This window comes from Takifugu rubripes, chromosome 1, assembly GCF_901000725.2.
Source record: "Takifugu rubripes chromosome 1, fTakRub1.2, whole genome shotgun sequence".
Taxonomy (NCBI): Eukaryota; Metazoa; Chordata; class Actinopteri; order Tetraodontiformes; family Tetraodontidae; genus Takifugu; species Takifugu rubripes.
Genome location: NC_042285.1, coordinates 28,072,534 through 28,099,920, shown reverse-complemented (window position 1 = coordinate 28,099,920; position 27,387 = coordinate 28,072,534). Strand labels below are relative to the sequence as shown.

Below are 27,387 nucleotides of genomic sequence, written 5' to 3'. Positions count from 1 at the left end.
GAATTCAAAACAGTCCAAAGTAATTCATCGGACACCAGGAGCCCAAATGTTGAACTTCTCAGGGTCATAAAGCAAAACTGTGCAGCCCTCATCCACAGAGATAATAAATATTTTCAGCTTTACATTTTAGTTTTAAGACTCAATTTCAGAAGACAAATAAAGTTTTTGGGTGTCGCTTCTTAATCATCCTGAAGACATAAAACAGTCAGTTCATGGTGGGAAATTTAGCCTCCTTCTGTCGCTCGCTTCCAAACCAGCACCGAGCAGAAGGAGTTGGGCTTCTTCCTTCATCTTCATTTTTAGGCATTTCTCAGCAAACGTTCCAAACCTTTGGTGATTTTCCTTCCTGCGGTTGCTTCCAGAGTTTCTTTTTCTTTCTGTCTGGTTGGAGTTACAAAAATCAGGAGTGTTGCAGCCAACGTGGGAGAGAGATGGAGAGATGAGGGAGAGTTTATTCCTTTTCCCCTCTGCGGTCTTTTCTTCTCCAAAGCTCAGACCGGCGATGAGTATCTTGATCCGCCCTGCCTGTTCTGGACAGATCCCTCCCAGGGTTTCCTCCAACTGTCCCTCTCTGTTTGGGCGAGCATGAAAGAGAACTGATAGTATTCAAAGTACCGTGACAAGCGGCTGACGCACACGGCCACCGAGTTTTTATCGGAGGATCGGCAGCTGGGAACACGGCGGTGGCGCGCTGCCTGTCGGCTCACGTTTCTGCAGCAGCGCTCCCAGATGCAAAATGGGCCATGAAAAGGTGCTTCATAGGTCAATGGTCGGGTGATTTATGAGACCACCATAACAATACACGGCACAGTACACCCCAGTGTCACCTGAGGGGACGCATTGATGGTCTTGAAATTTCATCAGCTGTATCTATTTCAACCCACCGAGTCCCCGACAGATAAAAAGACCAAGTGTAAATCGTTAGCGATGGAGGAGCAGTTAGCCGATAAGCCCATTAGGTCGATGTGCCAATGTGCTCTAATTTCAAACAGGCCCTCTTCCAACAGGATGTTCATCATAAGTGAGCCCAGCTGAAACGCTTTCATGCCTCGCTGTCAGGGAAACTAGTAAATCAGCCACAGCCACCATCTGAATCTGCGCGGATGTCGGTGGGACGGCCTCAGGTGGGTCTTTGTCTTTATCTGCACCACAGACCACTGGAGACAGCTCAGAGCCCAAACTCTGTTGGAAAGTATGAATACAGCACCTCATCAAAAACCTCTCGATGACACATGTTAGAGGAAGTCAATGAAACAAACCAATCAGATTTATGCTCCGTTTGTGCTAAAATGCAACTTAATTTTGAAATGACGCACTTAACACTCTCATCGCATAGATTGGCGAAGTATGTTGAACAATCCATCCACCAGAGGGCAGAACTAGTTGTTCTTAGCTAAACTAAACCAGACTTAAACAAACCACGTCTGGCTTTAAAGAAACAAACATATTGTGTTGGCCTCACAACTGTTCTGTGTTGTGCTGCGATGGTCTTGGTTGAACTCCTGGTAACGATGCACAACACTGCCCCCCACAGGCGGGTCGTATAACAACCTTTGGTCCTGGTCAGTTCACGTCGGGACAATTGAGAGTAAAACGCTCAAAAAGGATGAAGAGTAGTGACAGAAAGCTCCACTTGTGTCCTACTAAACCGACACACAGCATAAAGCAGCCATCATGAAGCAGACAGACGGCCAGAATGCAAGATGAAGCCCGTAAATCTGAAATAATGCCTCGGTGAGGACTTTCCACAAATGTCTTCTCTTACCTGCAAGTGTGGAATGAAGCGTCCACACATAAAACACACTTTGAAGCTGATCATCATTATCAGATGTGGTGCGCTGAAGAAACCCCCAGCTTGTGTACACTGCCTGGTTAGCTGGCAGCCGTTTTAATTAAGCAGCAACCTTTGGATCTGACAGATCTCCATCAGGCCCAAGATCTGAGGAAGAAACTTTCCTCTTTTATTAAAATGGCTGGAAGCTACCTTCCACATCCTCTCTGTCTTCCCTGGTTCTGCTCTGCATTGATCCAGCACCTGTAAAAACTTTATCTGCTTTGATGTGGACGCTGCCCTTTCCTTCCCTGCGTCTGCTGCAGGGCCTGGATTTCATAGATAATTAAGAGAAGCATTAGAGACGGTCAGGATTCAGGGGGATTTCCCGACAGTTCATATGTTTGTCACCTCTACATACATGTTAACCTTCTGCTCCATGTTCCTGAGGTACATGAAGGGACGTCAAATAAAGAGGTAAACTCCATCTCCTCGGTGTCCCCGGGCCTCTATGCTAGAATAAGGTTCCTAGTTTATGTAAATTGCCCTTTAAGTGATGACGCCCAGAGAAAGAGGGAATTTTATTGGTTTGCAGTAATAAAAGCAGATGCTCCAGGGAGAGTTCAAAGCAATCAAGCCCAGCTTTGAAGCAGTGGCCTGATTCTGGTTCAGATGTTCTACAGCGCCTCTGGTCTCAGATGAGTCTTGTGATGCCTCCTCAGAATTCCTACTGAGGCTAAAACTGTTCAGGACGATCGTGAAACAATTTCATTTCGATCATTTGGTAAATGAGCTCCCGCGCAGAAAAACAGCCTTTTGCTGGCAGCTGCGATGACTATGTAGCGAGGAAAAGCTCTCCCAGCGTTTGCTAAAGCTACTCTCAGAAACGGATAAAATCTAAACTTAGAACAGTAAAAGTGCTTTTATTACTCATTTAAGTGGGCAGCAGGAACTGCAGCTGTAGACCCTCCTCTTATATGCGATTCCATTGCTCATCTTTACTGTAACAGCAGGGAAGCTTTTTGAACCGGATCACTTGGAAACATCACAGAATTCCCCTGAGAGAGACCGCTAATGTGTGATTAGTGGTCGCAGGGCCCTCATTGATGTTTGGGCCAACGTCTGAGCGCCGTCCGCTAACGTGACTCTGCAAACAGACGGGCCTTGAGTCAGAACAACACCAGCCAGCTGCGGCTACTGTAGCTGCCGCCATCTGTGGACCGAAGTCTGGACCTCCAGAGGCCAGAACCAGCGACCTCACAGGATAGACGTGGGAAAGCCCAGAACAAGTCATCCACCAGAACTAGACTTGTGAGTCTTTCTAGGAGGAGGTGAAAGTATATTTAGAGATGTGGAGCTTTAAAACCTCAGAGATGACTGGTTCCCACCTGCCGAAGCTCAAACACACCACTTGACCACATTTTCCAGTTATTTCCCAGTTAAGCCGACAAATTGGCTGGACCGGATGTCATAGACTGGACCCTTTGAGGTTGACCATGAGTCACTGACAGGGACAACAGCCTCCCTCCCTCCCTCGCTCCCCTCCCACAGCTTTGAAGTGGTTGTAGATTGTGCACAAACAACATAAACCTCCCCGGCGACAAACGCTGCCATTTACCACCCGAGGCAGGGAAACGGCCACCAAGACGCTTGTCTTCACTTTATAGGGCTGTTTTGTTGCTTTGGGACCTCCGGATGGATGCTCTTTTGTGACAGACACTTTGAGAAGACTGGAAAATGAGCATTCCCAACAAAACAGCCAGCCCGGCACTTAATGAAGGCTTTCACACCGAGGTCGGATTTGTCACAACCAAACTCACGAGGATCGCCTCTGCCCACACGAGATCCAACGGACACATACTGAGGGTCTTCCAAACAGCTGGTTTCCAAGCCACAGGGGAATCTTTTACACGATCAAGATTCCTAGAAATGATGCTTGTGCTCAACTGATTTAAATCATTAATGAAAATGAGACCTTTGTCTGGAATGATGGGGGTCCAACTGATGGAGATGGACCAGTATCCAATCGGATCATTATATTCTCGCTCACTATTTCTTAGATAACAGAGCACCATCATCACCAAAAAGACCCCATGTGGTCTCAACAGGAAATCGGTGGTCACTGTTGAACATCAATGGTCACTGTTGAACACGCGGGGTCAGGGTCAGGGTCACGACATTTGGAAACGTGTTGGTCCAGGGGCTATGACCTCATCACTTGTCTGACGTATTAGGGTTTCATCACATGCTGTCATTAGCTGACTGGTCCGTGCGTGAGAGGACTCATGAGCAGCATTTTGAAGACAGTGACGAGCAGCACACGCCTCACAGGGATCTGGGTGCGGTTCTGAGTGTGACCACTAGGCGGTGCTTTCGTGCAGCAACTTGGCTCCTCTCAGGTGAAGCGTGTGTTTTTAAACGAAATGAAACTTTTAAACTTATTTTTTGATCTACGCTGAGACTTTCCGGAAGCTTCAGCTGTAGGCATATACACATTTAGTTTCAAAGTTGGTTCTTTTTACCACGTTTCTTTATTCTGCTATATGTTATATAGTATAGAGTATGGTATTTTACAGTCCATATAAAACCGAGCTGTTTTATGGATTTCTCTCTTGTCCACACTTCAGACTGCACCCAGCCACTCTGACCACCAGTAAAGTTCCAGTGGTCAAACTCCTACAAAGGGACTCTCACTTCATTCTAAATCTATATTTTACTACCCAACATCGTGTTACTCCGTAATTTCCACTAGAGGGCAGTATTATACAAGAAACTCACGTCACTGACAGTAGAAAATCTGATAATAAAATTCTCGTTATATTCAAACCTAAACAGAGATCGTTGTGCTCTTGGCTCCTCAGCAGGCTTCCTTCATCTCCACCCATCACGGCCCTCGTTGCCCAGCCAGCTCCTCTGTGGCCCAGGAGAGACCAACGTCCTCCAGCTCAACCTCTATGCTTGACCTGCGTCTTTGGTTTTCTTTCCCCCTTGGTCCTTCTGAGGGCCACTAAGGGCCACTTTGACAGGGTTCAAGCCGCTTTAAACAACAATATTTGACTGATTGCAGACAGATTTCTTGTCGAGCTCCTTCTTTGATCTCTTATTGGGTCGGAATAAAGCAGCTGGTTCTCACGCAGCCATTTTAAAAGCTGTTGACTTTGTTTATGTCACATTTGATTCTTCGCCCTCAATCTGACCCATGTGGTAGAACCGGCTTGACCAAGCGGATCTTTGGCTACAGGTGTTGGACCTCCAGGGCTTTGGGGGTATTATGGGGTACTGTGTAGGTGCTGAGGGATGCCCCAAATCTGCACTGGATGTCTCTTTGAGCAGCACTGTCTTAGAATCATTAACGACTTCTAAAGGCTCATTATTTATGGTGATGCACGTCCGTGTGCTGGTGAACTACGAGCTGGACGGAAATATCTACTTTACATCGTAAACCTGAGCCAACAAGGTTGACGTGGCCGCTGTTCTCCAGCAGAGGGCAGCAGCTCCCAGGACGACAAACACATGAGCGTGACTTCAGGTCTCTGAGGAACAACCAGAGCTTGAAAACAACTTTAAACTCCCTCGTGCATCACAGTAAGTAAATATTGGGTTCAGAAACATCAGAAACTCTGTCTGTCCATCAGGTTTGTCTCAGTGTTGTGTAACTACAGCAGCAGTGGAGCGCCAGGATATCACAGCGAGCGCCAGTGGTAGTTAGGTCATGGTAGTTAGGTCATGGTAATTAGAACAGGATAGTTAGGACAGGATAGTTAGGTGATGGTAAGCACACACACACACACACACACACACACACGTTTATAATTTGATGCATTCATATCAAGTCTTTCCCAGTTAAACAAGACAAAAGATGTTTCATGTGACATTTTGTGCAGGACATTTTAAATTTAGACATGAATATGCAAATATTTCCAAAGAAAAGGACACCAATGCTGCCAAATCATGTTAAATACAGGACATTAAAGTAAATAAGTGGACCTCTGGCAAATATCAACAGTGGAGACGCACTTTGTGTGTGAGTGTGTTTGAAGGGAATCTGAGTTCTTCAAACCAAAAAAAGAAGTGAAGTCACCAAAGAATGCCGAACGTAACGGGATCTGATCGCATGTTTTGATCAAACTGGACCTCGTCGCCACGCTCCGTCCTCACCTCCTGCCTCGCAGCTCCATTCTTGTACTGGAGCCCAACAACCTCATTAAAATTCCTGCCTGTAAGGCCGGGCTAGCATGGGAGAGCTGCTCTGGGAGCCCGACACTGGCATCTCGCTCTGTCTGAGGACATGCACATGCGCTGGGGGCCGCTCAGGTCACCCATGTGCACGGCCTTGTTTTCAGACTGGCCACTCAAGCGTGATGCAAGTGCCAGAGAGAGACAATAGGGGGCAGCACCTGGAACCCTGGAGCCAAGCGGGCCGTTCAAGCCTGTCTGTCCCTCATCAACCCACATCAGACCCGGTCCCCGAGGGCCACGATCCAGCCAGGACATCTCTCCTACCAGGTAAGCTTTCACCTGGGATCTCACTTTTCCTGGTAAAATGTTTTCAACTGGTAGGACAGAAACAATCAGGAACCGGATCGAGACAGCACTGGTTCCCCAAACTTTACTAGTTCGAATAACGTATCACATTTTGGAGTTACAAATACTCTGAGCAGCCTCAACGTTTTCAAATATGCAAGTTCCATGTTGTCATCTTGTGGTTTCAACTTTCTCTTCCATGTTTACGTGTGCAGAGTAAAACCTTTCCAAGGAACTCTTCTGAGATCGGAATAACCTGATGATTATATGAGGTTCCCTCTCACACAGGGGGACTGATTCAGGTGCCGCTCCAGGTTTTACAGCCAGAACAGGCTACTCCATGGAGACCAACACATTCCAAGATGCTCTCGGAATGTGTTGGTCTTCATGGAGTAGCAACATTTAGATAGCATATGATGACAGAGTCTGTCTGTCTACCTGTCTGTCTGCCCGTCTCTCTGTCTTGAGGGACTGCTGGGGCTCTCTAAATGCTTCGTGGTCACATTTGGAAGTCCACCTCTGACAAAGACTTCCAGCTCCTGATGTCGCGTGTTTTAAAGTTTGGAGAATTTAGCAGTTTAGAATCTGGAGTGAAACAAGTGCTGAAGTGATCAGACAATAAGGTCCGACTGCCGCCGTGACGACAGACTTGTTTCTCGTGTCTCCGTGACGTGATGAGGTGAGATTTGCTAACGTTTAGTTTAGTTTCATTTTCTGCACTTTGCCACAGACATTCAATAGTGTTCCATGACGTCACGCCCCTTTTAAGCTGCTTGACAAAACTTTTAATGACAAATGTTTATTATTAGAGCTCTTTTAGATAATAACGAGCTCTAGTGGAGGAGGATAAAACGCGTTATCATCTTCCGGATCTTTCGATCTTTTCTTTTTTCCAACGGAACCTTGATGCGCTGAAACTGGCGCGAAGTGAAGCTGCTCTGAAGAGAGGAGCCCGTGAAGAATCCAACAATAAATGAAACTTTGTCTGACTTTTCCCCGCTGGGTCTACAACTGCTGGATGGAGTTAGCCCGGCCCATCTGGTGCGGCAAATGGCCCAACTCACCAGGGAGCGAGGGGAGTGAGAGAGAAGGAGATGGTTAAAAAAAAAGAGAGAGGGGGAAGGAGAAACAGGAGAGGAGGGGAGGGAGGGGGGAGGTCAGATTGAAAACAGATCAGCAGCCTGAAAGGCTCAACACCGCCGCATGTCTCTGCTCCGACTTCCACTCAAACTTTTACGCGCAGTCGGAAAGGACAACGACTCGTTTTTACGCGTCTCTCGTAGTTTGTTCAACACGTGCGCGCACTCGCACGCACACGGGAGCGCACCTCTCGAAGAAGATGGATTTTAAGAAAAAGTTGGAGCCGCGTTGCTCTCCGTGCTGATCCGGGAGCGACGGGAGGGGTGTTCGGCTGCTCCGCCGGAAACTTTGAGCGTCTCCGAAACTTTGCTCGGTTAATGGGACTTTTCGCCTCCTCTCGCGCGTCAACTGGTGGTTCCGAATCGGTCCTTGTTTGCGGAAGATCCAGAGCAAGTTTGGCTGCGCTTTTGACCTCCCGTGAAAGTGGAGAAGAGGCGGCGGCGAAGGTAAGAAAAGTTTGTTGTGATGCTGACAGTTGCGCTTCGGTCGGATCTGCCTTTGTGCGCCTTCAAACTTTTATTTACACCTTCAAGGTTCTTTCCAGACCAGTTCTTCCTCCTCCTCCTTGGCGCTGCGCTGCCGTGCGGATGAAGCTCAGCGCAGCTTCACATCTCATTTGCACTTTGAACTTAACTGACAAGAGGAATCCAAAAAATGTCCCATCTTGCAACTTGATCCATATGGGAAGACATGCGATCAGAACGGCCGGCGCCAAACCATCCGAACCAGTCCCAGCCCGCAGAGGCTGGGGCTGTTTGTCCACCCCGGGTGGACACTTTTGTGCTAAAACAGGCATAAACCCCGGGTTTAAATGGTGTTTGATTACACGCACGTTCTCACCCTTTTAGACTCGGTAAAGACACAAACGTGCAGCAGCATCGCTGCCTCTGACAGCAGATGTGGACTCATCGCTGAAAGATTCTCACTTTTCTGTTTGCTCTCCAGCCTGAAAGCAAGTCAACAAACACTTGACGCCTTTGTGAGGCCCTTAAGCAGCTATATTTGCTGTTGGCTTTTGGTCCCATCTAACAGGCTGCTAATGATCTCCAAACTCATGTGGACTCACGAGTTTTTATTTTGGTTTTTAAAAACGCAAGTGAGAGCAAAAATGTGGGTGGGTTGTTTTTTTTTTAGGTTTTCTGAAGTATATTTTACTATTTTTTTCTTTTTGCTGTTTGCAAATTAGAACCAGGCCTGTAAAAGAGAAGGATCGTGAGGGGTAAAATTAGAAATAATAACAGCGCTGGTGAGCTTTTTAGCCGAGTGAAAGTGGGTGCGTGTGTGTTTTCCGCTTCACATGATGACAGCAACAGTCAGAGCCGAGGTGATTTGCATGAGAAGTAAAAAAAAAAAAAAAGAGAGAGAGAGAGAAGTTTTAGTGCATTTGGCCTTTGTGAGGAATGAAGAGTTCCAACAGTTCAGGCCTGCAGGGAGTGAAAGGACCAAAGAATGGATGAGCCTATTCAGCTCATTCAGGCCGGGTTTAGGGGCTCCGCTCTGCAGCGTTCAGACACCCATAGTGGCCATGTCACTTTCATCTCTCGGCCCCTGTGTGCTGTTGTATGTAGCGCTGCCGCCGGAGCCCCGTCACTGCATCACGGCCCCACCCCCTGTTTTCACGAGTCGCCTCTCTGCACAGTTTTTATTGATCTGCTTTCTTTTTTTGGACTCTTTTCTGGAAGAAAATTTAATGAACCAAATACTGGAAGAGAGGGAGGGAGAGGGGCGGAGGAGGGGCGGGGTGGGGTGCAGCTTTTTTGAAAGCAAATACCGATGAAGTCTAGCGTACAGGGACAGAGAGGGGGGGGGGGAGAGGGTGACTCCGAGGGGGAGGGGGGCACCCACCATCATCGCCACAACCTTCCTCCACCACAACCACCCTCTCCTGCTGAGTAAACTCTGGAGTTGGCCACCACACGGTGACCCCAGTCCCACCACGGGCCCCACGGGCCCCTGCCAGAGCAGGAGGCCGTTCAGGAGGCCTGTCGTCCCCAGACGGCGTCCTCTGAGCAGGTGGGCCGTCCCACCTTCTGCCGAAAATAAGTGTTTGGAAAGGAATTTGGCGTTGGTGACATCTGAATAGGGTCCAACAAGCTGCTAAATATCAAAAATGATCTGTTTAAATTTAGTTTGATCCGGTTTCATTATTGTTCCTAAATAATATCTGAGATTATTAGGGAAGTACTTGAGTTTCAATGACTCTTAATCAAACATACTAATGAATGTCAGCGTGTTATTAAAGATATCTAGGTGTGTGTGTGTGTGTGTGTGTGTGTGTGTGTGTGTGTGTGTGTGTCTGGAGCACTGGTGTCCCTTCCATGACTCCTGCCGATCATCTCTCGAGTGTGTGAGGTTAAATACACTCCCTTCATATTTATCCTCTGTGCTGGGACACCCCCACCCCCCCATTAGTGGCTTCTCCGGTCCCAGTTCAGTGAACGGGGTCACGTTGGATCACTCGCGTTTTGCGTAGCTTCTGAAAATACACATCGTTGGGAAACTCGCGCAGCCTGATGTGTTTTTAACAAGCCGATTTAATGGCTGCACGGTAAAATAACTTGTGAGCTCATTACTGGCAGAATGACCTCATCAATCACCGACATTCCTGCCCTTCGTCTCAGACAAGAACAAGAACTTTCAGCGGAAATGAGGTTGAGTCTGGGAAAAAAAAGACCGTTCTTCGAGTGAAAGAGAATCCGGAGACCTTAAAATATCTTCTGAAAAGGAAGAATATCGGTTTCAGGAATCCTTTGTGTGGTGTTGGAAAACATTTAACAGAAGTCAGACTTCAGGATAATAACGAAGCTACTGTGGACAACAGTTAACATACAGTGGAGAATACATTAAAAACCAATTAAAAGGAGATTTAGACATGTTGTTCAGGTGCCAGAGGGAGAAATTGCTGATTTGATTGCAGCATTTAAACAATTATTAACCTGTGCTGTTTAACAGGCATCAAGGGAAATCAAAAAGTCACATTTTCCCACTAAAAAACCGAAATCTGGCTCCAGATCCATCACAAATTTAGCTAACAAAATGTATTCTAACAGACAGTTTTTTTTCTTTCCTCTTACAAACAGAAAGCAAAGTTTTATTTTTTAATTTTATTTTTAAAGGCTGATACTAGAGTAAAAATTAGCTCTTTGTTTATTCACTTTATTTGCTTGTAGAACACCCAAAACCCCACGCTGCCCACCTCAGAGTTTCACTAGAACGGCCGTAAAGTCACTTCTTTTCTCTTAAAAAGTTGCAAATCCTGCATCAATCTTAACTTTGCTGCAGTCTCAACAGAAAGGCCAATTTCCCCAAACTGTTTAGCAGCATCATCATTGTCTGCCGGCTCACAAAGGAACAATGGCCCTCACAGGTTTGTGCTCCTCTGTGGAAACTCTGCCCGGGTCACCGGAGGTCAGCTAATTTGTAGGAGTGAGGGAGGGGGGTGTGCAGGGGGGGTGAGGGCGATTTTCATTATCTCCTCTCAAGATAAACTCAGTGGACAATAGAGAGTGAGGGGCTGATTTCTGTTGGGGTTTTATCCCAACAGTTTGTGTTTGCTGGGATTAAACTGGTGATTAACTGTTACAGTTTCACTGCTGCCAATGTTGGACACCAGACCAAAAGTGCTATAAAATAGCAAGAATTAAACATTACGCTAATCTGTCAACATGAGTAAGTTATTCACTTTAATTAAATGTAAATCTGAGTTGCAGGAAGGTAAAAAACCGTCAAACATTTCATCTGTTCTGGCCCATCGCTGGAAGAATAATCAGAAATCAGATAATCTATTAAAAACTACAGGTTGACGGCGCACGTCGGCGTCGTTTTCGCTCCTCGCCGAAGGTTTCTGAGGTTTCTGATGGCGCTCAGACAATAGAGCGTCGTCACGCTCTTGAATCTGCGACCTGCGTCCAGGCTGGAGCCACCGATGACACGATGCAACCAGCATGCAGAGAGGGAGGGAGACGTGTTGTTGCTTCTAACCCCGGGGTTTGTGTTGGGAGGGGCCTTCCAGGCGGGCCCGCAGTGTAAATTATGAGTCCGCACTCGCCTTCTCACGCATTTGTACGGTTGACGATATTAAATTGCGAGCGGTTGTGAGTGCGTGCCAGGCCGCAGTCTCCACTCAGAGAAGACAAAGCTGAGGCTGGATGTAGACATGTGGTTGTCTTTAGCAACACCCCCCCCCCGTCCCATCACTTCCTTTGCTGCCGTCCTCTTGGCTCGAGGCCCAAAATGAGGTTTGCTCGAGTTCTGTAATCAGCTCATCAGAGAAGGATGGAAAACCGCCGCTTGTTCGGCGGCTTCCCGAATCTGCGCCGTGGAGCTGCACTCGGAGTGAACTCGGCAGTGTCAACAGGTGGTTGTAGTGTAGCCGAGCATTCCAGGGAAAAACTGGTGAAGACAGCAGAGAATCTACGCCTCCTTCCCGTTCTTATTGTAGACATCTGAGCGCATTCTTTGCACAAAGTGACAAGTTAAAGCAGGCCACATTAGCCAAAAAAGGCTTTCAGCTTTTAGCTGCAGCGGTGGAAGCAGGATCCTTGAGCGGGGGCGTAAAAGCAACCCAAAGCCGACAGCTGTATTCTTTTTTTGCTCCGTAGTTTCCATGTTTAGCTTGTGTACAGGCAGCAAAAGGCGCAGTTTTGCATGCAGCTGACTCGCCGTTGGTGTTGCGCAAGATCTCACCTTGTTCCTGACAGCTGCTACTTCAAGGGATTCCCCCCCCCCTCCGGTCTGCAAAAGCCTCCGGTTGGACTTGGATGTAGCAGCAGGTGGCCGTGCGGGTCGGCCGTGAGCAACCGCAGACGTCCGCCATCAGCAGCATTTCTGCCGCAGTGGCAAATTCGCAGCAACGCTGCGGAACGTGAAATCCGAGTGTGGCAAACGCCGGCTTTGATTTGCTCTGGTCAGATCTGGACTCCTGCTGCTTGTAGAGGGTGGTTTTACACACACACACACACACATGCTACCAGGCTTCAGCTTAAGTTATTGCTGCTCCTATTGACAGCTGAAGCAGTAGAGAGTGAGTGCTAACAACATGCTGGGGTGAATGAGCCGGTCCAAATGCTTCAGAGAGGAAGTAGTGGCGTGTAGAGTGGCACCGGCGACAGCTGCGACAGACACATAAACCTCCGCTACATGGTTGCAGGGTGGCTGGGATGCTAATTCAGCTGTAACATGTCAACAGTCACAACACGAAGAGGTCAACTTCAGATTCTTGTGTTGCTTCATGATGTGGAGTGTTTAAAATAATGGTGAAAAATGCAGACATTACTCATTAATGCTGAGAAGAAGCGTGTCAGCAGGCTGGAAACCGCTGCTGCTGCTCTGGGTCTTCCTGCCACGATAACTCGCCAAGGCGCACCTTCTCAATTAAAGTCAACAGCAAACCCAGAACGTGCTGCTGCGCCCAGGAAGTCTCCCCGTTATGAGCGGAGCACAACTGTCCAAACGAAAACAGAGCATTAGCGCAGCATTAGCACACCTCTTCTCCATGTCTATAACCGACTGGACGGACTGTTTTTGCTGCAGCTTTGATTCCAAAAATTGCATTCCCGCCGCTTCCTCCCATTAGCTTCACATCTGTTTTGTGTCGGTTGTGGGAGACGAAGGGATCAACCACAGGATATTGCCTTTACTAGCAGCAAAGTTCAGGTTCAGGGGTGGGGTAGCGGCTCAACCACGGGGCAGTTTGCTGCGGGTTCAGATACCTTTTATATTGCGCCGGTGGTTAGCTGCACATTATTCTGCAACTTCCACAATCCAACGGGGCCGTTTGGGTTTAGGGGAGGGATTCGTGTTCCTGTGTACAATCTACACCGCGCAGTGGTTCAAAATTGGATTAATCTTTAAGATCGGGGAAATAAATCGACTTTTGCAGAAGCCAAATGTTTGAGATTGTGGAGAATTTTCTCCTTCCTGCTTGGGCTCTTTGTATCTATACATGTGCGGCGGCCTGTAATGGCATTTCTTCAACCTCTGAATTGGGCTAATGACTAATGCATTGTTGTCAGACCTTTCACAGTCGACTTTGTGACCCTCTTTAGCCCGAGCCTTTAGAGAGAGGCTTCTCCCAGTGATTCACCCATGGAGAATGCACCCCAACCCCGTCCAAACTTGTCCTCTCCCAGGAGTCTCAGAAGTGCACTGCTTCGTTTCAGTGCATCATCTGTCCGCAAGATTTGTTTAAAACACTTTTTTTTTTCCACACAAAGGACAAACAGTAAAGTTCTTCTGATTCTCAGCTTGAGCAATTTAGCTGCAACTGTGCAGAAAAAGAAGAGAATAGAACACGATAAGGAGCGATCTGCTTAGTAATAAAAATAAAACAGAGTGAAATTAAAATAAAATGGCTGGCAATTTCTCTAAAAGGCTTTCTTGTAATTTGTTTTAGTTTGTGATATAATCCTTTGGATTAGATCGTTCATTTCTGGAGCCTAAAATGTTGTTTACACACACACATATACACACGATGGTGGTGTGATGTGGGACAGCAGCTGTACTGTATGTGACGCTCCTCCACCTCTGACCCACACCTGTCCACCTGTAAATCAGCCCTGGCGGGGGCAGCATTCCTCACGGCCAGCTCACGCCGGGTTCCACTGGCGGAAGGAGTCGGTGCACCAGTACAGACTGGGGGTTTCCTCTGACGGCCACAGCACCAACGTGCACTTTAACCTGGCTCCTTGTGGCCCATCGAGTTCATGATTCATAAATAAAACACCTTTACTGTTCAGAGTAACCTGATTGTACCTCAGCCAGAACATTTCTGCACAAAAAAACCCCTCTGATGTTTGTGCAATATTAGTGAAAAAAGAAAAAAGAAATTGTTTTTAGGGGAGGTCAAAGGTCACCGTGGTCTCCCTGGTCATATCGCAAGAAAAGGACTAGAGTAAATACAGGATCAAAGCACCAATCTCACTCCTGATGAAGACATAAAAGTATGTAAAACAAAACCATATTTTGGCGTTTGCGTGTTGTGTTGACCTGCATGAGCGTCTTCATCCGAAACCTGAGCAGAGCGGTCTGCAGGTGGCATCGCTTCCATCTGTCTGTCTGTGTGTGTGTGTGTGCCTGTGCCTGTGTGTGTGTGTGTGTGTGTGTGTGTGTGAGAGAGAGCACCGACCCGCATTCTGCTCACACTGGCAGGGAGATAGGAAGGAAGAAAGTTAGAAGAGCAAAGCCTGGAAATGTTCAGAATCTCTTTTGATGTGTGTTTGCATTCCTTTCAGCGCCGGTGAAAGGCGAGCTGTTGAACGGTAGTGCTGGAGAGGAACACTTGAAACCGATCAAGGCGCTAAGAAAAACACACGCCACGGTCTCATAACAAAAGTCTGAGGTGGGGGTATGCTGGGGGGGGGAAATTAAGAGTAAGTGGGAAAGGAGTTCAAAGAGAATTGAAGAGATCAAGATGATCTGCACAGTTAAGTGATTATTTTCACTTTGGGTTCCAGAAGTGACTGAAAAACAAGTGCCGTTCACTAAATTTGACAGTTTTCAGTGACTTTCAGCAAATGTCTCCACTGTCCGCAGCCTGTTTTGCTCCTGTCGACGTGCACGATGGTCTATGAAGGAGGAGAATGTTGTATTAAGGAACTGAATTATGGGAAATGTAGGGGAAAATTATTTATAGCTGCAAAGAGGAATTTACGGAGAACATCGGTCAAATCCCAGTTCTTCTTTTCCCATCCTGAGCCTCAGCACAACCTGAAGATGGAGACGGGACGCTGTTCTGTGTCTAAGTCAGAGACGCATCATGTGGTCCCATCGTGATGCGTTCGTGTACACCCCCCCAAACCCCGTCGATATTCAAAGGCTGTACCGACCGATCTGAAGGGGATCGGCTGCGACCGTAAATCTTGACGAACCGCGTGGGCCAACGATGACGGTGACCGCCATCACCCAACGGCAGGAAATGGCTTTTATTGCCACGTTTTCCATTGTTTACGGGGTGATGGTGACGGCACTCACGCAACGTCTCAGCTGACTGGAGCTGCGATGTGCCAGATCGCTAAGGGCTAAACTGGCTCAGCGTTTACTACAACACAGTTTACATAACTCTTCAGGATTCTCTCGGTATCTTCTATCTGCGGCTCCGTGAGGGACTGTGAGGGATTTATTGCTGCCCAGCCAACCAGAAGATGAGGAAAGAAGCACACCCTTGTTGTGCGTTTGCCTTTGGCCCCTGCCATCTGTCCCCACACCTGTACCAGCCTGTCAGAGCCAGGCTTCCTTGTCACTGGGGGCCACACAAGTCTTGCCTGCAGGGACACACTGATCATTGGGGAGGGGGTGCAGGGTGAATCTGAGGCCATGATGATGATTTCAGATCACTGCTGACATGAGCAGTTCCTTGAAATCCTGTATTTAATGCCATGAGAAAGACAAGTGATAGATGCGCGGGCTTTTCTGGTGGTGGCACCCCATAATCTGCCTTCATCAAATTACTGGCGTGATGTTCAGAGGCATGCGAAGGCCGTTGGCCACCTGTAAAAGCATGAAACGGCCATTAATGTGGTGCCAGATGTTCATCAGACTCCGATGTTCAGGGGATGATTCTCAGCCGCTTTTATAGGAGGAAAAGGCTGCTTGGAAGTCAAACTCTGTTGCCGTGAGCACCGTTGTGTTCACGGCAACGGGGCCAAGAGTGTGTGCTGCCAAAAGGAGCCCCTTTTCTCTGGCGTGTAATGAATGAGAATAACGTTCATGAAAGAGGGCTATCAAAGGGGTGATGTCAGAGTGACGGAGTCCTCCAGGATGACACTTTTATTTTTGGCAGGAGAAAAAAAAGCAAAACAGATGCAGCGTAAACCTGTTAGTCACTCACCTCTAATCGGCTTATGCTGGCGCCGCCACAGCCGACTGGCACCTCCGAAGGGTCGCGGGCGCAACTGCGCGTACACACCTCACGTGACGGAAGACATGTTGGATAACCACAGGAAACCATAAAACAGACTTCTGAAGGATTTTTGACGATATTGTTCGTCCTTCCTGTCCTGATATACTAAATACGCCTACTTTTCATCTGTCCGTCCCGATCTTTGCTGCCAAAAATCCCATTTTAATGACTCGACTGCTGATTCATTTCCACATTTCTGCCTGAGAGTGTTCGTGTCCGTTTGGCACGAGTGGTCATAAACACTTTGTTTTATGAGACATGAGAAATGATCCTCACGCTGTGTTTGTATAAGCTTTTTTTGTTTTTTTTATCAACCTGCCTGCTGCCAGCAGGTGTGAGGAACATCCATTCTGATGCTCCACAGATGTCTCCTTAAGTTCTTTCTTAACTTCTCCAAACATGGAAAAAGGCCCTAATTGCATCCAGTTGCTGGACCCTGTCGAGGTGCTGCCTCGGGCTTTTGTCAAAGTGCACAGACATTTTCTCACCAGTGTCTGAAAGCAGGTGGAAGCGTGGTGGCCACGAGCTCGCTGCAGAGCGTGGAAAAACATCTCTGTCCGCAGGCAGATCCCGGGCCTTGTTTGCTCTCACCAGAGGATGATCTTGTAGGTTCCACCAAGTCAAACAAGCTGCACGTTGCCAAGTGGTTGAGCCATTCACGCCCACGGGGAGGTATTGACACAGTGTGTGCGGCTGAACCCTCGTCGCTGAGAGCCACTCACATTTACAATTGGAACAGAAGAGCTCTGTGAAGGCATCAAACTGAGAAACCTGCAGTTGTGTGTTCAGGGTCTGACCCCGCATTACTTTTACTGACAGAATAAAACACACACACGCTGATGGAGATATCACACACTTTGGTCTTTGTCACGGGATATTTACAGTTTGTCTTTTAGAAAAACGTACTAATCAAAAAGTGCTGCAGAATGTGTGTTGACCTTGTTAAATGATTTTGAATCAGCACGTCAAATGATGTCAAAGCTCTTTCCTAACTGTGCCACCTGTCTTGCCTCTCCAGATTGTGACAGAGGCTGCAGAACACGATGGAGAACTCGGCTACAACAGCAGCTGAGAAGAAGGAGTGTAAGAGCTCAGGTCTGGATGGAAGTCCCTCAGAAATCCCAAAGAAACTCTCACCCACCACTTTAAGCAGAGGTACAGCTCTTTAAACTTTAAGCCATAGCTGCAGCATTCTGGCCAGTCAGGTCACAAAAGATGCGCCTCATCATCTTGGTTATTTTGCTACTCGTATGGACCCCTGTTGCTTTACAATAATATCTGGGACTCAGCAGTCCAGTGAACTGAAACATTACGGCCACTGGCGCAAGTCGCCGGGTAGCACATGAAAAGAGTTCGAGCGAGAGAAGGGGCCACGTGTTTCAGAGATGTCAGAGAATGGATGATGAAAAATGCTATAATGAGGTCGAAAGACCTTGTTCTCACCTCCCGAGTGTAAATTTCATGAATTACTAAAAAGGGTTGGCAAAGCAGTGGACAACATGGTGTATCAGAGGCCCCGGATAAAGACTGGAAGGAGGAGAAGCACCTTTGAAATGCTAAGAGGCTGTCGTATGACATTGTGGCGTCAGCGGCGGTGATGCTTAATGATGGGCTTGGTGGCCTGCCACGAGAGCAGCCCTTAACATTAATTGTTTAGGGATGAAGGGTGAGAAACTAGGACGATTTCAGCAAATTCTTCACAAAGAGGGCACAAGTTTCTCTAAGCAGCAAAATAAAGAAAATATTGAACTTGCCATGAGATGAATTATTCAGCCGTTTACTCGCTCGGGAGCATGGTGAGCCGTAGAAGCTGTCAGAGGGCGTGAATTATCACCTCGCCCTGCTGTAGGAAAGTCTGAACCAATCAGGGCGTTGGGTTGTTCCTGTGAGGTAACTCGGTGGGTGCAGCACTTGTAAGATCACCACTATAAAGGTGTCATAATTAAAAGATGAGAACTTGTGTTTTCATTAGCTAGTTTTTGATGAAAACTCCCCATAATGAGCTTTGAGGACCTTGTTCAGGCGCAGGGTTATGAATTACTAACGCCTGCTGGTGGACACTGACGTCCCCGAGGAGGACACGCTGGCATCGTCAAAGTGGCCGCAGCAGGAACGTATCATTCAAGCTTGGTTTTACACTTTAATGAAGGTCCTGGTGGCCTGCCATCACAAAGCCGACTTCGTCACATGGGAACAGTAAAAGTAGGACATCGGTATGTCATTAGAAACTTTTAATGCTTTGCTTTTGTTTGTCGTTACTCTTCTTTCGGTAAACCGGGTTTTCAATTAATATGCATGAAAACGCAAATATGGGACAAAATCTGAATTAGTCACGATGCCTGGAAACATTCCTTAGATATCCTAAACTCAAAGTTCTCCTTTGTTATTTGAAATGGAATTCCAAAGCAGGTCAAATCATGCAAACTGGTCATGAAGTCAGGTCAGTCCTGTAGGACCGCGTCCATGCTTCGTTGTCCTTCCTCAAAACATGTCAGTTTAAACCCAAAGTACCCTGACAAATAGGGTAAACGTGCAGCTTGGTGAGACTTTACAGCTGTGTTGCTATGGAAACAGAGACAATATATTAAATGTTTAGAACAGGAATTTAGTTTGAAGCGTTTATTGAATGGAATTGAAACTGCAGGACCCCGAACTGTAATTCCAGCAGAGACGTCCTTTCAACCTCTTGTTTGCTCAGATACTCTGCATCAGCCACTCACAAATCTCGCTGCTTTGTCCCCAGAAAGAGCCCGTTTGCTTATGTTTCATGGGGCACGCGGCGTCCTGGTGAATTCTGATCCCTGGCTCCTCTCTCTTGCCATGTTAATGGTTTTAAATAGGCCCTTGCATTTTTGGCGACAGCCTGCATCTGTCTCACAGATATGGGGCATGCTTACACAGGCTCTCGCAACCGGACTTCCCGACCCCTGGGATTTACGAGTCGGTGTCGGCATGTGCTTTGCCACGTCAGAGTAACATGTGTTCAGATTAGGTGCCCACTGCCAGGGCTGTAAAACATCTCAGGCCTTCAGACAAGTACCTGTGATTCATGCCCCACCTCTGCCTCTAACTTCAAATGCAGTGTTGTACCTTCTCAACGAAGGAAGACGGATTGTTTTACAACCCTTATTATATTCTGAGGAGCCAAACTGATACCTTAAATCACCCCATACTGGTGTTGACTGTATGAGACCATGTATCCAGTCGGGCTCAGCATTACTTATTATTCCTGCCTAACAGAGTGTTATAGTCATCGCTCTTTGGGTTTGGCCTCGGTTTGAGAGCTCCCAACATAGATGGATGTTCCTCTGACATCCAGAGATAATTATTTACGACAGTATTTTTACAGCTAGATTTATGATCCTGCCTTTGCTCTCCATGTAGCACAAGGTGAAGCCGGTCTGTATGCTCGCGTGCTGGATTGTGTGTGTTGTCTACGGTAATTCCTGCACTCCAAGAGGATCACCTACATGAATTTGTGGCTGTGCGGAAGACTGTACATTTGCCCCGCAAACTTTATGTACATGATCCTCAAGTAGCAGAAATTTAAATTAAATGAGGAGGGAATGAGGCGGTCACTCGCAGCTGCTGCAGCCTGCAGCTATGGAGGTGCAAGTCGGTCTTCTTTAGTGGAGGATCTGAAGGCTTCCCACCCCCAGGATAGAGGCAAAGTTATAGATTGGCTATCGTTGCTCCATGTCACTAACATTCCAAAGCTTTAGAAATTCAAACCAAATCCAGACTTCATATGGAGACATTCAGATTGACTGTGTTATCCCTTTTGGGGTCTCATGGAGGGTGCTGGAGCCTGTCCCAGCTGTATATGGCAGGTCCACCCCTGGATGAGTCACCAACTCATCACATTGTGAGCAATGTTTGGTCATTTGCTCAATGGTACCTCGGCATTGCTCCGAAGGGGTGGTTCCTGGTGCCAGGAAGGTTCTTTTGTTTTGCCTGCACGAGGTCTTGAACTGGGAACCCTCCGCTTCTCAACTCAGTCCTCAACAGACTGAGCTATTACCGCCCCACTGAGACCCATCCAGCAGTCAAAGTCAAAGCTGAAGACCACGGTCCTGGAGGGACTGAAGACTGGAGACTCGGTCTCAGGGTAGAGTTGAATTTTGGGATACACAGGAGAGTTATGAGCACCATGGATGTGTCCAGAACTTCCACTGGGCCCACGAGGCCTGTGTTTCTGAGCAGGTCACATCTCAGTGGAAAAAAAAAATCCCAGAAAAAAATAGACCCCCCCACCCCAACTCACCCGACTCCCTCCTCATCCACAGGCTCGCTCCAAAGGGACAGCCACTAATCTTCCTGAGAACGAGTTTCTGCCTTTCTTTTCTAGGTTCCTAAATGAGGCTCTTACGCTGCTGTGCTTCCACAGGCCAGCTAAAATTCACAAATGCTGAGGAGGTGGAGGGTGGGGGGCAAGGTTAGGCAGGGATGACCGCATTCATGCCAGAGCTCTGTGCTTCCTCTTCGCCTTAGAACCCAGAGGATTTATCTTCTAACATCTCAAAGTTCAGCTTGGTTAAAACAAAAGACTGCAGAAACATTTTCGAAACAGTCCTTTTTCAAAGACAGCGCCCAGTATATTGATTTACAAGTGTGCCATTGCTAGAAACATCTCCCCAGGTCCAGATCTATCTAAATGGTAGCTGCTCCAAAATATAGATCACCAGTGTTGAGAACGGTGTGGCTCTATCAGGTGTCATTGTTGGCAACATTTTGAAATAAAGCCCTTTGTGATACTTGAGAAGACCTGAGAGCAGCAAACTTACAGGAAGGCCGATTGAGCGATTCCCAGCCATCTTTTATTTTCCTGTCAGGGTCTATAGCTGCACACTGTCAGGAAGGGACGGTTCTGTTTCTGCCCTGGTATGAGCTTTCATTTACGAAGGACAGTTTTATCAAATGTATTTTATCTCGCAAACATCTGCTCAAAGTCGCAAACATCTGCCCAAACCGTCTCTTTTTTTGGTTCACACGGAGGCTGGAAAAGTCTGACTGAAACAGTCTAAAATTGGCGGGTGCAGCTCTGGCGTGAATTCATGTGGCTTTTCTAAACTTCTAGACTTCTCGGCTTCATCTTCACATTTCTTCAGTCTGACTTCACCATCCTGAGACGTGAGTCAAAGTTCGGATACACCAGGTGAAAGCAGACAGGGCAGCCACGTCTTTGGCTTTGGGTTTCCTCCATTAAAAACAGGTTTCTGAGGATAGTTTATTGTTCTGTCACATGAGGGCTGACCTACATGCTAATGTATGGAGATGCTGCCGCTGCTTACGTTTCTTCACAAGGGTTTTAATGTACTGTACATGAATGTATAATATGACCCCATTTTTTTTCACATTTTTATTAAAAACTGAATTATATATAAACTCCCTCCCTCCTTTTTATGTTTATTTCAAATAAGTAAGCGCAGAAACCCGCAGCTGACTCCAGCCACAGAGTTCAGAGGAATGTGTAAGGAGTTGAAAACATCACGGAGATTCGCCTTCATAGTTTTGAAAAAGAATTTCTCAAGACAAAATTTATTGGTGAATGCTTAGAAGACTGCCATAAAGGCAGAGATTGGGCACTCTGCTCTTTTTTAAATTGTGTTTTGTGAACTCGGCTTTCTGCCTGTGAGTTTTTGCTGACTGGATGGAGGTCTGACAGCCTTTGGCAGCCCTCTAATGTGGTTATGAAACATAAATCAGCCTGAAATGAGAGGATATCTCTGATATCGCTTGTTTCTTTGGAATGCTCTTTGCCTTCGCTTCAAAGCTCCAAGAGTTAAAAAAGAAACAGTGGGCAATGTCTGCACATATAAATCTCTCTCTCGCAAAAAAGACTACACACACGTGCACACACACATACACTTACAACATGTTACATTCCTCGCCATTTACAAGCATTTGCAGAGGAGGTGGAGGCAATATATGGATGCTTTAGGGGATTAAGCAACACCCCGCCAGCGGGCCTTCTCTCCATATGCTTCAAGTCCTCTGGCTTGTACTCCCCTTTTTCCTTTCTGTACCTCATCCTCTCTTAAATAAAAAAGCTCTTTTCCCAGCATGCAGTGTGTAATCCAGGCCCCCACCTTCAACACTGCTCCTTTCCCATCAGACCGATGTGTGTTTATCCAATAAAACGCCAAGATTTGTACTCTTCTTAAAAAGTAGGGATGGGGAAGCTCCCCAGACTGATCAGTGACCTTGTTGATCAAAGGAAATTTAAAGTTTTAAAATTAAACCCAACTCCACCTTTCCCTACTCCTACTCCTCGAATTGTCTTTAAGCCTCAGAATTCCGATTTGTGCTTCATTTCTCTTGCAAGTCCGGCTACTTTAATCCCCCCCCCCGACACTCACAGTTCAAGTGAAGCAAAATAAACCTCTGAGGAGTTTAGACGCAGTAAAACAAAAATGTGCACGAGCTGTAAACACAGTCGGGAGGCGCTTGTGTAAACAGGCCGACTTGGTGTTGAGGCGGACAGTCTGTGGTCGGCCTTTTCCGGTGTGAGTCCCGTTGGCCGCCGCGGCCACCCCCAGCTGTGGTCGCTGCTGGAGAAGGAATATTAATCACACTGAGCCGCGCAGAGCAGCCACATGCCCACGATGAATCGTGCATGTCCGCACCCGCTCAGGCATCTGTTAGAGATCTATTAAACAATATAGTTGGCATTAACGTATGTCGCTCACGAGAGAGTCCTTAACAATCTAATGCAAGTAAAAATAACAAGACAACAAAAATAACAAGAGTTCGGAAAATAATGTATTGAGATTGCAGGAAATATTTGTTCAGATGTTGTTTGTTCCGCCCCACCACTCTCACCAAACCACCCGGGACTCCCAGTTTAGTGGTGGTACAGTCAGTAGATAACAGCTTCTGATATATTTAGGGCTTGTTGCAGTTGTTGTAGTTCCCCCTCAACACACCAGGAGGAAATTGATTTTTGTAGAAGCCTCCTGAGGGAAAGGCTTGGCTTCTTGTAATCACAGATCTAAAGTTTCACTGCAGCTCCTCTGTTAGCATTTAGCAATTAGCCCGTGCTCAGCTGCCAGCCGAGTGGACCAAACTGGGCTCAACCTAAATAAAAGAGTTTCTGCCAGAAAGAAAACAACATCTTGGTTGTTCCGTGGAGGCTGAGGTTTGCAGCACAGGCGCAGGATTTCCATAAACATGTGAAGAAAAAAGAAAGTTTTTCTTTATATTTCCATGGTCACACTTCAGGGGGAGTGTGCAGCCGTGACAGTTGGCCTAAATTCAAGGACCAGATGCAGAGGAATCTCAGAAAACACTGCAACTAGCAGAAAACGCACAGCAGAGTGCTAAAAGGAGCGGATTGGGGGTGATGGGTAACAGTGGTGGGAGTGTACAACACTCAGGACAGTTAAATAAACTGGAAAGTCCTGCATGAGATTGACGTTGTTGCTGAAATGTTCAGGATATTTAATACACATCAGCAAACTTGTGTTTTCTGAGGAGAATCTTCAGAAACAGAAGGAAAACAACATTGTTTTGCCAGCAGATCTCGACGTAACGCCGCCGTGCAGTTGTCAGCGAACAAAAATCTGCCATATGGAAAACCTGTTTAAAATGTCATTCACCATAAAGCTGCAGGAAATGTTCTATAACAGCTGGGTAGCAGCAGATGATAGAGTGCTAACCCTGACAGAGGTTGCCAGGGTTGATATTATGGGCTGAGAGACATTTTTAGAAACAGAATGTCTGAAATTTAAATTTTATTGTAAAGCTGTTCCACAAAAAACTCAGATCAGTAAATCATATCGTTTGTCATTGAAAGCCCTTCATTCATAGGTATGATTAACCTCCAAACCTTTCCTGTCAGACACCCATGAATGCTGAATGGAAGTTGCTCTGTGATGATATAATTACGCTTCAAGGTTTGCTGCTTTAGTTCAGTGGAAGGAGTCGGCTTATAAAACACTGTGTATGAATGGAAAATTCACATTTAGTTGAAAGAACGTGTGTGTGTGCGTGCGTGCGCGCATGCCGTGTAAGCCCGTTGTGTTTTGTTTGCCAGGTGATTTCCCCAACGGTGTTAGCTAAGCCTCAGAATTTTTTGGCTCAGGCTTCAAAGAGCAGCGGGGTCGGCCGCCCCGCAGCAGCGAATACAGACATGTTTCCGGGCAGACGTGGATCAGACGTGCAGCAAGCAAACCATTTGTCAGCTTGACCACTGTCACGCTACATTCAGAGTTTCAACACAAATTCTCTGGTTCTAATTTCAGATTTGCATCAGCCTCGCTCCAACGCTCCCTGTGTGTTTAGTGGAAAAAAGATGGCGCGGATTGGGGTTTTTTGGATGTTTTGTTGGTGATTTTCAGATTCTAATTTCTGTTTTGCATTCTGTTTTGATCAGAAAACTCAATAAGGAAGACTGTAATTAGCGCGTGTCCTGTAAAAGCCTCTGAGAGAACATCCACGCTAAAGTTGTGTTTATAGAGGATGAAATGGCTTCACTGTGGCCTCCTACTGCGCACCTTCACAACACGCTGATGAAGCTCAGCTATAGAGCCGCCGCCACAGGAGCACAGGATCCATCTTTGTCTGTGATACAGCTGGTATTAGGAAGATTCTTGTACCTTCTTAAATTTGGAATAGCCTAAATTGTGTTCAGAATGCAGCTGTGAATGTATTTCAAGTCAGTTAAAATGGGACAAAAGTGGCCTAAGAACAAACTGTTAACTGTAAAAATCTGCAAATTACAAATTAACAAAAGATGTAAAGGACAAATATTTTAGCATTTTTAAACAGCAACATGATTTCATCACATTTCTTCTTCTTGCAGGATTGAATTTCCTGACCAGTTCCATTTGTTTCTTTAATAACTGGGAACAATAAATGGGGTCATGAGACGCAGCAATGTACAGACAAGCAACCTATAGATCCATATTTTGAAATGTTGCTAACTTCACCACTGAGCCCACTAGAAGGAATCCACAGGGTTTGTTTCTCTGGGGTCGTCTCAAAAAAGGGAGAAAGAAACAGGTTTGAGATTCTTCACCAATAAAAGTGTTTTAAGTCCTCTTTATTCAGCAGGGGTGCAGACTTAGAGAGAATCTGGCCCATCTGAAATTCCCACGGATCAGAGAGGGAGGGAGGCGAGCGAGCGAGGCAGAAGTAGAGTGGGAGCGGGGACTCGGATGAGGGGGGTATTGTTTACATATCAAGACACTTCCTCCAACTCCCAGGAAAAGCAGTAATTTACCTCGCAGGGTTTTTACAGTTTAATTTCTCCATTGTGTCGAGGATAACCCCTTAATTATAGGAAAGGAAGTAGCCTAAGCCCCGGACAGAGGCCGAGCACTTGCGGAGAACCTCAGTTGGTCCCCCACCTCCATCTGGACTCCTCCCGCCCTCTTGCTGTGGCAATTTCTCCCATTCACCAGCACTCGCGGGGCGTCTGGGCACTGGCCAGTTAGCTCTACGCTTCAACTAATATTTCCTTTCCAATGGAGACTCAGAGGTGTCTGAACCGGGAGGAAATCTTGGTTGGGGGAGAGTCAAAGCTGCCAAAACTCTATAAAGCTCTTACTCTTGACAGCCTATTAATTACATCTTGAAGACTTTATTTGGAATATCTAATGCAAAAACCACACCTCGACAGCTCTAACTGCTAATTAACAGCAAGGCTGGTAGGTCAATATTTGCTCATGCCTCACGTTATAAATGTCCCAAGAAATTTGTCTGGGCAACTTTACGGAAAGGGAAGAAATATGCACCAGCAAGTGCGTGTGCCAAAATATGGCCGACACGTATGTTTCTTTCACACAGACTTGAATTCACATGTGTGTTGTAGTCGTCTATATTAAATGTAAAAAGGCTCCATGATTCATATAGAATCCGATATTCCAGTATTGCGATAAAAAATCTTTTGAATCTCCCAACTCGTGCACATTTCCACAGCCAGCGCCATCTAGTGGTGGGCCGAGGTGTTAGCTAACGGAAAGGTTGTTACAATTTTCCCCGACAGCCACCGATGCCCCCCCGACGGTGCGTTTAGTGTGTGCGAGGCGTCCCGACGCAGGGTTGCAATGCAGTTGTGTGGGAGAAGCTGCAGCAAGGTTGTTTTTGCAGGTGTGCGTTTGGTCCAGTCCGTACTGGACGGCTGCTGGTTCTGTGACACCAGCCTTGTGCGTCTCAGCGTGGCGATGGAGTCGTTTCAACAACCCTTCAATTGGGGGATTTCTAGTGACGCGTCTCACATCAGAACACGAAATCCAGCAGTTTTCACAGCGCGGAGACCTTTTTCCTCCTGTGTTCGCGGCTTCATCCTGCAACCGTTGCCTCGGTCCCTCCCCATGTCGTCATTCGATACCGGTTCCACTTTGGCACTTGTTGCCATCGTCGTTGTCAGCAGTCTGCACCAGCGGGGGAAGGAGGACTTCAGAAGGCTCCTTCTCAGCACGAACTGTCTGAGCCATATTTTCCTTTCAGACATTATTCAACACCTCAGTGAGCTAAATGTATTTTACATTTCAAAGCTGCAAGTTGTGGTTCTGGTTTAATTCAGCAAACCTTCATGCTGCCATTTTTCATCGTTTCATACTCCATTTCCAGACACTTTTAACCAAAACTCTGTTGAAAGTGTCTGGATTTGTATTAACCTCTCTCGCCCCCCTCCCCCCTCGCTCCACTGCGACACAGTTACGAGCACCATTAGGCTGTCATAACACGGCACATGTAACAGAGGTGATTCCAGGCATGTGAGGAGAAGGCGTCACCGGGGACCAAGGCCCAACACTGTTGCTGCCTCATGGTCCAGGGTGATGGGTACCACATGTAAGTGGAGGGAACCACTGGCCCTAATAGGAGCTGACAAGTGGTGGTCTAACAGAGGGGAGATCAGATGACATGCAGAGAGACTGTTGCTGTTGAAACAGAGCCTCATGGCAGGGCGGTTCTGCTTTAAATAGAGTCTTTGTACAAAAGTAACACTCGATCTCGGCTCCCCTCCCACTCGGGCTCTCCATCATGGTGGAACCAGACTGCATAGTTGGATGAAAAATACTCCAGAACCTGTATTTTCGTCAGCGTT

At 46.9% G+C, this 27,387-nt stretch overlaps 1 protein-coding gene across 1 annotated transcript in view; it reads left to right on the top strand.

Annotated features, from left to right (window-relative positions):
- Nucleotides 1-7,456: 7,456 nt before the first annotated feature.
- gli2a (GLI family zinc finger 2a) overlaps nt 7,457-27,387 on the top strand; it is a 55,504-nt gene continuing 35,573 nt past the window's right edge. Inside the window, exons 1-2 of the mRNA XM_003962136.3 lie at nt 7,457-7,881; nt 17,353-17,489. Coding sequence (XP_003962185.2) covers nt 17,378-17,489 — 112 coding nt within the window. The 5' untranslated portion in view covers nt 7,457-7,881; nt 17,353-17,377. The remainder of the gene's footprint in view (nt 7,882-17,352; nt 17,490-27,387) is intronic.